General features: G+C 43.6%; 3 protein-coding genes across 9 annotated transcripts in view; 1 reads left to right on the top strand and 2 right to left on the bottom strand.

Annotated features, from left to right (window-relative positions):
- Positions 1 to 315: 315 nt before the first annotated feature.
- Positions 316 to 4,509, bottom strand: RB195_019652 (uncharacterized protein; the record flags this gene model as incomplete). 2 transcript variants are annotated; one of them, XM_064187602.1, is made up of 6 exons in its annotated part: positions 316 to 392; positions 450 to 560; positions 3,709 to 3,773; positions 3,858 to 3,997; positions 4,198 to 4,290; positions 4,447 to 4,509. In XM_064187602.1, 6 exons carry the CDS (start codon positions 4,507 to 4,509, stop codon positions 316 to 318), a joined length of 549 nt encoding a protein of 182 aa, XP_064043483.1. The 2 variants fall into 2 exon arrangements, with proteins under 2 accessions (XP_064043483.1, XP_064043484.1); XM_064187603.1 differs by lacking the exons at positions 316 to 392; positions 450 to 560 and having other exon boundaries at positions 3,689 to 3,773.
- RB195_019653 (uncharacterized protein) lies at positions 2,566 to 3,249 on the top strand (the record flags this gene model as incomplete). Its single annotated transcript, XM_064187604.1, has 1 exon — positions 2,566 to 3,249. One exon carries the CDS (start codon positions 2,566 to 2,568, stop codon positions 3,247 to 3,249), a length of 684 nt encoding a protein of 227 aa, XP_064043485.1.
- A 2,278-nt stretch (positions 4,510 to 6,787) lies between the features above and the next one.
- Positions 6,788 to 13,326, bottom strand: part of RB195_019650 (uncharacterized protein) — a gene marked incomplete at both ends in the record, with an annotated part of 60,040 nt that continues 53,501 nt past the window's right edge. For 3 of the 6 annotated variants that reach the window (XM_064187596.1, XM_064187599.1, XM_064187600.1), the window contains 14 exons: positions 6,788 to 7,054; positions 9,096 to 9,167; positions 9,222 to 9,304; positions 10,375 to 10,472; positions 10,540 to 10,604; positions 10,665 to 10,741; positions 11,006 to 11,212; positions 11,826 to 11,898; positions 12,088 to 12,195; positions 12,299 to 12,370; positions 12,431 to 12,564; positions 12,704 to 12,881; positions 12,935 to 13,069; positions 13,138 to 13,275. In XM_064187596.1, the coding sequence (XP_064043473.1) occupies positions 6,788 to 7,054; positions 9,096 to 9,167; positions 9,222 to 9,304; positions 10,375 to 10,472; positions 10,540 to 10,604; positions 10,665 to 10,741; positions 11,006 to 11,212; positions 11,826 to 11,898; positions 12,088 to 12,195; positions 12,299 to 12,370; positions 12,431 to 12,564; positions 12,704 to 12,881; positions 12,935 to 13,069; positions 13,138 to 13,275 (1,707 nt within the window). Of the gene's footprint in view, positions 7,055 to 9,095; positions 9,168 to 9,221; positions 9,305 to 10,374; positions 10,473 to 10,539; positions 10,605 to 10,664; positions 10,742 to 11,005; positions 11,213 to 11,522; positions 11,718 to 11,825; positions 11,899 to 12,087; positions 12,196 to 12,298; positions 12,371 to 12,430; positions 12,565 to 12,703; positions 12,882 to 12,934; positions 13,070 to 13,137; positions 13,276 to 13,326 lie in introns of all 6 variants that reach the window. The other 3 variants (XM_064187592.1, XM_064187594.1, XM_064187598.1) reach the window with 2 other exon arrangements.

The raw sequence follows: 13,326 nt of genomic DNA, 5'->3' as shown, positions 1-13,326 counted from the left end.
CACTTATTCAATAAAAATTAATCTTTTTGACACCATTTCGATCTTCATCCACTGAAAATACGTGCAAACAATAAACCTTCAAATACGATTACAATAAATTACTTTGAAAGTGATGAAGAAAGTCGGCGAGCAATACAACGAGTGTCTGACGAAATTGATCACTCATTGCGATGAGGGCCCAGGATCCAATGATCATATATTCATTACTATTATAATCTCCTATTATTAATAATTTTTTTCTATGAAGTTTCCGCGTGGTCGTGTCACTCATCCTCACACTTTTGATTCACTTATAGAAATACCGTCATCATAATTTCAAGAAATACCCTGAAGCGTAGAGTCATTTTCACCCAATTTGTTCTTCTTCTTCTGCTTTCGTTCCCTCTCTTTAGCTAAATGTCCTCAAATTTGTGTTAACATAGTTATGGAGTAGTGAATATCCCACTCACCGTCTTCGCCCGTAGCATTGAACGTAAGAACTATGTCGAGATTTTTCATGTCCTCATCAGACAGCGGTGAATAAGTGAGCGCTTCCTGGCCATGGAATACTGGTATGAAATCTGCAATAATGATGTACAAGAAACTAGAAAATTCAATATTTGCGCGTGCTGGGAAAAAGAAAAAAGGCCTGTAGCGCTAAGTTTATTGGTCACCACCGTCATTGCTTTCTCCTTTACTTCAGACTGCATGCAATCAGTTATGACAGATTTTGAGGATTTTGAAACAGGTTTGGAAGGTTGAGCACGATTTCGTGAACGCGTCTGACGTTGTAGTCGGGTCGAAACGACATGAAGCACGGTGAAATTACGTAGGTAGCTGCGCTTGAAGTGGTGCGGTGGAACGTAGTGGTTGGGATCGAGGTGGGACCATGGCGAACTGCAGAGATGAGTGGCGGTAGCTTTACACGATCCCAACCACTACGCTCCACCGCGCCGCTTCGACCGCACCGGCTTGCGCAACTGTCTGGGCTCCACGTCGTTTTGACCTCACTGTAGGTCAAATTTATGTAAAGTTGGTATCTTATTAGAGGCGCTATCGACCTCCTTCTTTGATCTCGTTTGCTTTTTACTCATTGTAGAACTTGTCAAGTTGTTGCTTTGGTGCAGAAAACTGATAAATCCCGCTCTTTCGAAAATGCTGCGATTTACTGCTGCATGCCAAAGGACACACTGACCCCACCGTCGAAGGGGTCCTGTAGCTTTCCTCGCCTCTGTGCATGTGTAACTTCACTTCGCCCTTCATAGCTGTTTCCTATGGTGAAAGCCCCTCCTCTCTTGAGTCCTCTGTTGTTGGTTCAACATCGAGGAGGAGTGGGGGCGGTCTCAATCTACCTAAGAGGAACACTACAACTCCGGTGCTCACCAACCAAAACATGCAAAGAGGAGGATGAGGGATGCAGCTAGCCACAAACAAGTAACCTAGCGTTCTTTGGGTTGCGAGGCGATATCGGGCATGTACTCCCGCCTTTTCCACCACATATACGTTCAGGGAGCTTCGCTCGATCACTGATGACCAAAGCTGGTCGGGTCCCACCCACTGTAACTGTATTGCAATATTCGTGAATTTGAGGGGAATGAGGCGGGCAACACTACTGTATCTGTCTGCTATATGAGTTCCTGTACTTCGTGGTTATTCTATATAGGTTTGCTGTTTCAAAAACGGATTTTCCACCTTAGTTATTTTTTATTATACTTCAAACACAAAAAGATTATTAGACCTTAGTTCATAAGTGTATTGTGATACTTTTTCATAGCATGATTCCATTCTATCTAGTTCCGTTTTTTTTCTGTCCCTTCAATCCTTCCTTAATCCTTCTGAGATGATGTGTTTCATCTGTCGTATTTGATATCTGCACTCAGTCTCAGGCATTCTATCCATCACTCCTATCTCCGTAAGAGTGTGCGCCAAAATTGTTGACCCTCGAGTATTCAGTTGTCATCAACGGATTTATTGACAAGCACATGCTAACTCTGAAAGTGTTTATTTCCTTTAAGAATAAGCCGTTTGATTGAAGTCTCTCTTATATTAGTGTGTTCGGAACGCATCTGCCGAAAATTTCGCAGTAGCTCAGATTTTTTGAGATGTTCTGGAAGTTCCCGTTTTAAATGTATTATATAAGGACACTACCATACACATACATACACATAACACATCTGGCTGTAATTGTATACACATAACGTATCTGGCTCCCTCTTCCTTGAATATTTCATCCTATAATGGTCGAACATTCCACCCATATTAGACACGTACTTCTTTACGAGTTCGAATCCAAGTACTCCTTTACGAGATCGAATCTAGCCACCCCACTGTTGAAGCCCATCGAAAGTCATAAGTCAAGTATTCGGCAATGAAACCCCTTCCGAGCGGTCTGTGCGCGCCTGGTTCCACCGCTTCAAAGCCGGAAACAAAAAACTCGAAGATGAGCCTCGCTCTGGTCGACCGACTGCAATATCGTTCGACGAATTGAAGAATCTGGCGGAGCATCCATACGAAGGTGTGCGGTATTTTGCTGCCAGTCTTGGCTGTTCGCTGTCCACCGTGAGCAATGGACTGCGATCTCTCGGAATGGTGAAAAAGCTCGGTCAGTGGCTCCCACATGCATTGAGCGACGGCAACCGCCAAAGTCGCCTGGACATCTGCACTCAGCTGCTCTCCAGAAGCCGCATATTCGATTGGCTGGACACCATTGTCACTGGAGATGAAAAATGGGTCCTCTACGTCAGCCACACCCACAAACGTGCGTGGTGCGCTGGCGATGAAATGCCGGATCCTTTCGTGAAAGGTGAAATCCATGAGAAGAAAGACATGCTGAGCGTCTGGTGGGTAGTTCATGGAATCTACCGTTACCGACCACACGACAGTTACTGCCGAGGTCTACTGCGCTCAACTACAAAGGAGGCCGACAAGATCTGCAAGGAGCACCCGAAGCTCGACAACGTTCGCCTGCTGCACGATAACGCGCGCCCTCACATCGCGAAGAAGACTTCCCAGAAAATTCAGGAGCTCGGATGGGAAGTTCTACCGCACCCACCGTACAGCCCGGACCTGGCCCCGAGCGACTACAACCTCTTCCGATCGCTTCAGCAACACCTGGAAGAGAAGCGCTATGATGATCGTGACCACCTCGAAAATGACTCTAGAGCTTTCTTCACCTCCAAGGCGCCGGAGTTCTATGCCAAAGGGATCCGTGATCTTGTGAGACGTTGGCAGAAGGTTGTCGATGTTGATGGAGATTATCTCGTCGAATAATAAAATGTTGTTAAAAAGTTGTGTTGTACTGAAATTTTGCCGTATTTCGGCAGATACTTTCCGAACACCCTAATACTTTTTCTGAGTATTGATCAAGGTGTGTGATTTTAGGTTTGGTTTTGGTAGTTGCTCATTATTTTGCAGCAAGAAACTTGGTCGCAAAACAGCCACACATATCCCGAAATCTGTGTTTTCCGTAGAGTTTTCTTTTAACGTTTGCTTCCTTTTTGAGCGGCAACACAATTATTGTGTGCTAATGATATGGGCTCTTTCGAAAATGTCTGTGATGCAGTCTCGATGTTAACAAGTATTTCTATTTGGAAAAGATACTCGAATTAAGTCGCATAATTTAAGCTCATGAAGTATATAGTCGAAAGGTTCTGAACTTATTTACAAGACTACAGATTTTTTCAAACATTTAATTTCTTCTCATGGAAAGCTAAATCTCATAAAACTCACCATCTACATGAAGTTCCACTACCGAAACTACGTCGACTCCGTTCTTGGTGGTGGTACACTGATACCTGGCAGAATCATAATAGAAAGAGAGCAAGAAGTGATCAAGAGCGAAAAAGAAGGAAGAAGAAATGATGGGTCTGAGCACTCACTTTCCCTCATCATCTCTCGAAATCGGTGGAATTCTCAGCACACCTCGACTCGTGCTCGCACCTGTGGGCATTTCACCGTCGACTCTCTCCCAAAGTGCCGCTGTGGCGTCTTCCGCAGGAGAGGCACAAGATAGGAAGACCTCAACTTCTAAGTGTATTTTCTACTTAAGATTTTCTGCTGTTACGAGAAAATAAAGTGATCTAATTAGTGTAAAATGCAAGACTACCTCTTCTCCAACTGATCTGATCAGCGGTAGTGACTCAAGTGTATCTGGAAATCAACTGAGTTAATGGCTTTTGTGTTACGTTCAAAAGGTCGCCACGCCCTTCACTACAATACCTTATGCCCTCGTTTCAGTCCACTGAACACTGAACTCACAATGAAAATGCCAACATCAACATAGTTAACAACACACACTCGTAGAATAACGTTCTGAATGCATGTATAGGTGTGATGCTGTAATGTTTTCTCAAATTCAACAATTAATGGGCAGAATAGGAGTGATTCTGATCAAGTTTCAATCCAACTGGTGCTTTTATTTTTTGAAATCGAGACAAACAAGACTTTTTCAATGTGGAATAAACTTACTCTCCTCCATTTCCACAAATCTCCTGCATCTTTCTGGTAAACCCTCAATGGCCGTCTACCCATATTCACCTATAAGAATACTCTCCCAGTTGAACAAATCGCATTTGTATGATTAAGATTTAACATGAAGTGTCTGGCGTTAATCCGCTCAGGATGTGCCACCGCGATCATTTAAATTCAGAATCGTTTGAGATTTACGAACACGTAACTTGCCTCCACAGTGAGGTGGCTTGCCGATAGGTCAAATCAGTGTTTTTATCCCTCAGACAAGTCTGGTACCAATTTATCGACCCCGCAAGGATGAAAGACTCGGTCAGCACTAGGGTGGCATCGCACCTCCGATCAATCACGCTGCAGGGGAACCTCTTACCGACTGTGCTACACCGCCCCATTTATAGGATTATACTTCCAAAAAGAAGCCGAAATCATAATGAAAGAACTCGTTATGATAGCCCAACTTATCGCTTATCATTTCTGAGCTTGCAGGAAACCAGCCAAGAACATCTTGTTTGACCAAAAGTGAAGAGGCTGATTTCCAAATCAATGAATTTTGCCCTAACATTTGGATAATATCTGGCTTTTTATGATATTGTTTTGGACATCTCGCTCGTTCAAGAATTTCTTTAAAAGGCTTTTATTAACGATGTTTTGCTAACGCAATTCCTACATGTCGCGGAAAAATTAGAAAACGAGGGCTGCAATTTTATCAGGGCTGTATTTCAGGACTGATCAAGCAATCGCCTTCATCGTATTCCCTAAGTATTTGACACGTTTCGCAGGCTAGTTCTCACTTCCTAAAATGATCGCAATTAATTTTGAGAGATTCTCCGTCTTTCTCTACCTTTAAATTTCAAAACTAGCAGGTAGTTCTTTCCTGTTACCTTTTGGATAACTTCTCAACTTTCTCATTTTTATCGAGTGCATTGGTAATCATGAGTCGCTAAGAGAGACCTCTGAAAGTAAAGCGCTAGGGAATCGGGCAGAATGCGCTACCACCCGAGCCTCCCGACTATGAATTAGTGTGCTCATCTACTCAATGAGAATAGCGCAAGCTTCACAGTGCTGTACACGTGGATGTCGGAAATACAGTTAAAAATCAAATGGGCGATCAAAACAATCGCTGAACCCACGACAACATTACTTGGTTCATTCCTAAAGTCCCAAAATCCTTGATATCGAAACTTGGAGTGCGAGTATAAACGAGGCGGATTTTGATCGGAAATAAGGGCAGTTTTTCACATTTGGGCAGCAGAATTCTTCATCGGATTTTTTTGCGCATTGCTTACTTAGAAGGAATATTAGGAGAGGGTTTGAAGCAGCATACCATGAAATTGACGATGTTGAGATCTTCCCAGGAAAAGACAGGGCAAGGGATGTAAATTACGATGATGAGTGTAAGTGTGTCAGTGATAACGCTCAATTCCACCTGGTCCTTCTGACAAACTGCGTAAGAAACCTTTCACATTTTCACATGAAAGGTTTCCCATGTACGATTTTTGCTACGAAGCACGTTGGAATGCGCCTCCCTTGTACATGTGCCGCATCCGCGAGCGGTCTGATTTCAATAATCAGTGGGATTTCCTTATTCAAGTAAAAGCAAGGGGTAGGCTGCTGGCGGGATAGCGGTGGCGTCATGACGTGCCCTGTAAGAAAAAACGTACAAAAAACCATTCCCTTTATCGTTTTTTGGGACGGTCAAGAAGAGTTTAGCGTGGTATGCTTACACTTTTAATCTACGCTCCTGGCCCGGTCTTCTCCTCGAGAGATCCCAATAGCGTCAATTTTGTGGTATGCGCCTTCAGAGGCAGCAAGCAAACACGATCAAGGCACTTGCAAGGTCACTGCAAACCACATAACAAAAACATCATCGTGGACGTGGTTTAATGACAACTAAGCGACGGCGCTTAGCAGACAAATTTCACTACACAAAAGGGTGAATGGGAGTTGACTCAATCACTTCGGATGCGTTTGGCAGCCCACAGGAGTTTTTCACGGAGACAGCAGGCCAAGAAATTATTCATGCTATGAGATCACATCAATCATAAAAACATTTATTCAAAAAGAAAAAAAAAACAATTGTTCTAGGTTAAATCGTTACATACTAAAAAGTAAATATGCACAGCACCAAGGGCAGCGAATCCGAGAATGGGAGTCCGCGAGGCATACATAGCATTCTCTATTCGAAAGCTACAAGAATAGGGAAAAGAGAACAAGAAACACGGGGTTATCGTTGAATGATATTCATGCGAGTTCAGCAGTTTCAGTGGATGCCCGCCACCGCTGCCGTCTCGCTGTGGACGACTGGCGCGGACTGGCAGTGTTAAGGTACGGGGGCAATGGGCTAATGAGTTGAGAACCATGAACCAAACGTGGAATGTGCCAACGAATGTTTCTGCTCATGTTTCTTTGTCGCTGACGCGTTCGCGGCGCGCCTTCGGTGACTCCGTCGTGCGTGGCGACCACGAGTATGTTTACGCTTGCGTTTTGATGAGCCGATGTTAAGCACTGTGCGCGTCTCCAGTGGTCCTGCCTTTGTTTTTGCTCGACATTTGTACACACCAGCGTTCTCCTGTGTTACGGAATTGAAGAGGAGACGACCACCAGTCACCTGAAAATTCAAATAAGCTACCCTGATGGAGGTCATAGTTTTACAAAGGGTGAGAGCTAGCTGCAGGGAGCCCAATATGAGCATGCACAAGCAAAATTTCATTTTGCATAAGAAGAATATGTTGAAGGCTGCATAACACGAATCTTACGTGGTATGGATTTCCCGTGGAAAGCCACTACACGGAGTCGTAGATTGCGGAAAATCACGATGTTCCGCTCATCTCTCCGTAGTCCCTGTAAAAAAAGGCCCGATAGCCGCCGTTTTTTTTACGACGGCTTGCACTGCAACGCGCCACCCTTGTGCACGCCCTGCATGCTTAACGAGGCACCCTTCGAGGATTAAGAAGGTCTCCTCTCCAGCCTATACAAGTTACTAATGAATAGATTGGTGTGGGGAACGGAACGAGTACATAGAGCAGCACCTCGTAGGAAGTAAAGCGATTCCCAGGCCGCTTCTCACGACGATCGCGTAAAGATGAGCAGAACCACGTGGTTTTCGGCAATCTAATATCCAGTATAGAAGTGTTGGTTAAGAAATTCATACCACGTCTGTGGTATGCTGCCTTTAAGGACCACTATGGTTCGCAAAAGTCCACCATTGTTCCGGATAAACTACATTGAACTCAAAAGATTTCCCCGAAAAATCTGAAACGAATCTTAGTATCTATGTTTTATTTGATCTGGTAATTGTCGGAGGAACTTAACCTCAGAAGGTCACTTATTCTGGAGATTTAAAGGCATCACCCCACGAATCTGGGGTGCCGCGGATTTCAGGTGGGTTATGCCTATACGAGGTTGATTATGGAGAGGAGGGTGATTCCGTCCATTTCTTCCTAATTGCCGTAAAAAACGCCCCGGACGATGCGGCGCGTGCACAAGGCTGCCGCGCTCCAATACAACTCTTCGTGGACAACAGCACCCCGAAAAGTTCGAAGCCGTATCTTTCGGGCAATTAGGAAGAAATGGGCGGAATCACTCTCCTCCCCATAATCTACGACCCCGTATAGGCATAACCCACCTAGAACTCGCATCACCCCAGATTCGTGGGGTGATGCCTTTAGTCGCTGTTGATGATTTTAAAAGTATGTACAATATATTTTACTAGCGAAATTGTGTCTCTCTCTAACAAGTCCATTATGAGAGTATTTTTGATAGACTTTTCCAGAACGTTCAGCACTGTAAACATACGTAGCAAGAACTGCATGGTGCAATCAGAAGGTTTCTGCTCCTTTCCATAAATATGAACTAAGGTTTACTGTGATTTTTTTCCCCATGTAGTTCATGATGGCCAGGAAGTTGTGGTACTATCTGCTTCCCAGCTCATTTACTACCTTTTTTCTACTAAGTATAGTAGGGTCAAAACGACATGAAGCACGGTGCAGTTGCGTAAGCGGCTGCGCTCGAAGCGGTTGGAGTCGAGGTGGACCATAGCGAGCTGCAGCGAAAATTGGTCCTACCAAGGGGTTCCCTCTCGAACCTGACCGCTACGCTCTACCGCACCGTATCGAGCGCATTCGCTTACGCAACTGCACCGTGCTTCACGTCGTTTCGACCCTACTATAGCTAAATACATTCAGCAAAATCGAATTCTGTAAAGAGCAATTCAAAAGGTGGCGCGCAAAATGCTACTTTTTAAATGGCTCAAAACCGTCACTGAGGCGGTGATTCTCTTAGCTGAGAAATTCATAAATTACCATTATAAGAAGAAGACGACATCAGATAGGGAGTATAGATACGACAGAATGCACGGATTTTCCGGCGAGTATTTTTGAAAACTGTTTCCGGAAGCTTACACGATTATTGTCACGCTAAGGTACACTCTGGTCTTTAGAGATTGAATTCGTCATAAGAACTTTTTGCGGTGCAAATCTGCTACAAATTTTAGTCAAAATTGAGTAAAGATCCGTAGCGTTGCATTACGCTCTGATTGAGACGACTCCCTAGTGGAATGTTGTATACTTTTACAGTTGACTAAAAGATTGCAGTTACCAGCCCTAAGTCAAAACAGTGCTTAGAAAGAGAAGAGACTGAACATTAATTACCTGAGAATTTTCGGGTAATTCATCGGCTCCTTCCTTTGACCACATAATGACGGCTGACGGATCTCCTGTCACCTATGTGAAAATAAATTGGTGCCATTCCACGTTTTTCTTATACGCCAATCTTACTTTGCAGTCAAACCAAGCCCGATCTCCAACGTTCACCGACTCCGAAGAAACATCGAGTAGAACTTGAATGATTGTGTCGGGAACTGTAAAAGTGCACTGTAATGCGATTATAAGGAAGCTTAACACTAGTTGAGTCTAAAATTCTATGAATCGACGCTCAGAGTTTGCTGCTGGGATCGCTGACGAAAGATTTATTCATATACTGTTAGCATCCAGAGTACTTTTGAATTTTGAAATCTCATTCTTCGAACAGAGTGCATTAAATTCTGTGGTTTTCCACTTAAAGGCATCAACCCACGAAATTGGTGTGATAGGGGTTTCAGGTGGTTATGCCTATACGGGGTCGTAGATTGTGGGAAAGAGGGTAATTCCAACCATTTCTTCCTAATTCCCGTAAAAAACGGCCCGAAAGATGCGGCGCGTGCACAAGGATGGCGCGCTCCAATTAAACTCGTTGTAGAAAATAGCGCCCCGGAACGCTCGAAGCCGCATCTTTCGAGCCGTTTTTTACGGCGATTAGGAAGAAATGAGCGGGATTTCAACCGTTTCTGCAATCTACGATCCCGTATAGTCTTCGACCATCGGAAATCCATATCACGTCGGATTCGTGAGGTTATGCCTTTAAGCAGACTTCTAAAACAATTCAAATGCTATATTATCGAGTTTGATAAGCTGTACCCGAGGTTGTTAAACAAATTTATTGGCTAACGTTTCGGCTATATCGCCCTTTTCAGGCTCTGAAGAAGGCGATATAGCAGAAACGTTAGCCAATAAATTTGTTTAACAATCTCGTGTACAGCTTATCAAACTCGATAATATAAATTCAACTATGCCGAGGTTCATTGAAAGTCGAACTTTTCAATTCAAATGCTGACTGAATCATGTGGTTATTCGAAAATACCACGCTCCTCAAGAGCAAAAGATTTTCTGAAGATGTCGCGAAAATATTGAAGAAGCAAGTGAAGGCATCGCTTAGTAAAGAGCTCCACGAGCATCTTTGAGGACTGTGCAGAGAAATTGACATTCGTATAAATTTGTGGATGGAGGAGTCAGTTATTTCGAAGATAACGCAGCTCAAAAAGCTCCCAACATCATAAATAGATTTTGATCCATTCTATTTGAAGTTTTGAGTGATGCAGTAAATCCAGCATACCAAATATCTGAGCATCAACGTAGCCTTCGACGACGTTATCCTCGAAAGTTACTTTGCACATATACATGCCCGATGCAGTATCGTCAAAGTCCTTGATTCTGAAGAGAAAATTAAACAAACTGGATGCTGTTTTGGGAAACATTCAGTAGATGGAGGATAACGTACTCAAGTTTATTGCCATTGGGAACAGCGTTCGATGGAAGATCGCCATCTACCCGCGACCATTCAACCTTAAATTCCCATTAATATATTTAAACCAGTATAAAACAGGAGAAGTCATAGAATATTACTTTCGATCCAGGGACGGAGTAGATGGGGCACGTGAATGAAGCGTCGGACTTCTCATCGAATTTCACCACTTGGGCATCTGAAGAATTTATTGATGCTCAAGAAATAGATTGAAGAATTCTTCTTCTCTATGCATCGTGTGAGCTACGGAACTTGTTTTCTTTTTGTAGGATTTTTCCTCATAATTGTTATAGAGACCACATTTTCTAATTCATATGAAGTCATTATTTCTTGGGGAAAGTGACATTAAATCACCGAAAAGGTGTAGAGGAGGTAAGACAAAACAAATATTTTCTCGGTATAGTTGAGTGTCACGAAATATTCCCAAAAATGGTTGGCCTACTATTCGATCCGCTGTATCCAACGGTGACAGCAGTGTAAGCGCTGCCGATGACTACTCCGTTGTCATCCTCAACATTGCATCTGTACACTCCGAAGTCATTTGATGGTTCAGCGCTCTTGATGTGAAGAGTTGCTTCGTTTCCGAGTTTTCTGACGATGTTTCCACCTCGAAGCAGCGCCCATTCGAAGTTTTCACCATTTTTGGCACCTAAAACTCGCATGGGCTTTGCGTCTGCCGTGATTTTCGCTGACTTCTCAAAAGTGGCTGGTAGTCTGTGAGTAAGACGAACAAACAATTGAGGGTTAGAACTCAACAGAAACCGAGCGAGCAAGCATTGTAAGGTGAGGTGCACAATGTACGTTGGAAGGTGGGTCCACAGCAATATTAGAGGTCGCACTTCACACGACACATAGAGTTAATTTTAGTCGGCTCATGTTAGATTAGAAACAAAAATGTTGTTATATGTGGCGATCTCACTACTACCACATATTTACCGCTGCACACAAAGAAACAGAACCGAGTGGTGAGTCCTGTAGAACGACGACAGTGTTAACAGAATGCGGATAGTCGTAGTTAGTATGTTCATCCGTGCAATAGTAGATTCCTCGATCACAAACATCGATTTGTTGAAGATGTAGAAATCGTTCTGAGCCGACCATTTGTGCATCGGTTAGACTTCGTGTACGCCACCACATTACACGAGTTCTAGGATCTGAATCACTGACACAATCGATAAACGGGTTAGGATGCACGTCACGATGCCGGAGAGTTAGAAGAACCATCACCACACAAAACATATATCTGTATTCATATTACATACCTTCAACAGAACACTTGAGCACAATAGATTCACCCTGGGAAACGACTCGTACTCGTGGAGGTTCGATTTCAACCTAAGCATCCAGATAAATTACCCTTCATTCCTTAAGCAAGAACAAAATAGTTCATGATTTTCACATAGAATGCCAAATAATTCATCAAAACAGACATCTGTTCGAATAATCGACGGAACTACTCAAAACGTAGAATTATAGAGAAATAAGATAAAAATAGAGGTAAACATAGAAAAGAAAAAATATCACCTTAGCATCCTCAGTCTCGTCGGTGGAGGAATAAACCATGACAGAACTGGATGCGATAAGTTCGTTATTACGGTATCCGCGGCATTCGTATTCTCCAGCGTAAGAATTCTGAGAAAAAACAACATTTTAGAATGCTTTCAGGATTTCCATGAGGCGTTCTCAAGAACATGTCTTGAGAACAACTTAAACTCGAAGGGAAACGTTAGGAAACCTTGAAGTTGGGGAAATGAAGAAGTCCAGGCTCATTATGTTCTTCCACATCTGTTGGTAGCTGATCATCCACCTGAAAATTCAGCTATAATTTGAATCAAAATAAGAAGCGGCGATGCCGAATAGCTCTCGCCTTAATCCATTCGAGTCTGTCGACGAGAGAACTTCCAGTGGCAGTGCAGATAAGCTGTGACGGTTCTCCCTGCTCGAACCATTGTGACGATCCACCAAGAATGGATACAGTGGCAACTCTTGACGGTTCAACTACTAAAAAAGCTTGATCTGAGAATAGTTCTACGAGAAACGCTTTGTAAGGTATCAGAATTCCTTAAGAATATGCTGGACATCTCAAATAACACACTCGTAATCCAGAAAACATGGAAAACCGATTGATATGAGTACGTACCTTCGATGTAAATGTTCTTTGTCGCTGTAGCATGACTATTTGATCCTTTACAGGTATATGCACCAGCATTTCCTAGACCTATGGCAGGATGTCGGATGAATTGCTCGGAAATAGTGACCGGTTTGTAGTCATCCGGCAGATCGCCTCGTTCTGGTCCAGGATCATGCAGCCATTCGACCTGCAATGTAATTTCAATTGAGTCAATGTTTCTTCAGCCACGACGTCAATTACCTCAGGCTCTGGTTCGCCGAAGGCTTCACACTTAACGTGAAGAGGTTCTCCCACAGTCAAGATTAGCCTTGGGCCGGCCGGAGTGGTCTTCACGGTTAATGAAGGGCCAATATTGACGGAGCCGTAATCAGATGCCTATAAAGAAAAATGAGTGAAAAAATAACGTGACTTCAAAGGAAGAGGAGCATAGTACGGTAACCTACCTCTCCAACTGGATTCGTTGCAGTGCAGGTATAGTCTCCATTAAGTTCAGTTCGTCCGTTGGCGAAGTCCAACACGTTCCCATCCAATTCGGTGACGTCATGTGGGAGAGGTGAGTTGTTGGGGCCGGACCAGTGAACCTGGAACAGTCTGTCGTGTGTGAAGGCAGATGATAGCACCTTTGGCAACAT

Source organism: Necator americanus, chromosome II (genome assembly GCF_031761385.1).
Source record: "Necator americanus strain Aroian chromosome II, whole genome shotgun sequence".
Taxonomy (NCBI): Eukaryota; Metazoa; Nematoda; class Chromadorea; order Rhabditida; family Ancylostomatidae; genus Necator; species Necator americanus.
This window is presented reverse-complemented; position numbering and strand designations above follow the sequence as displayed.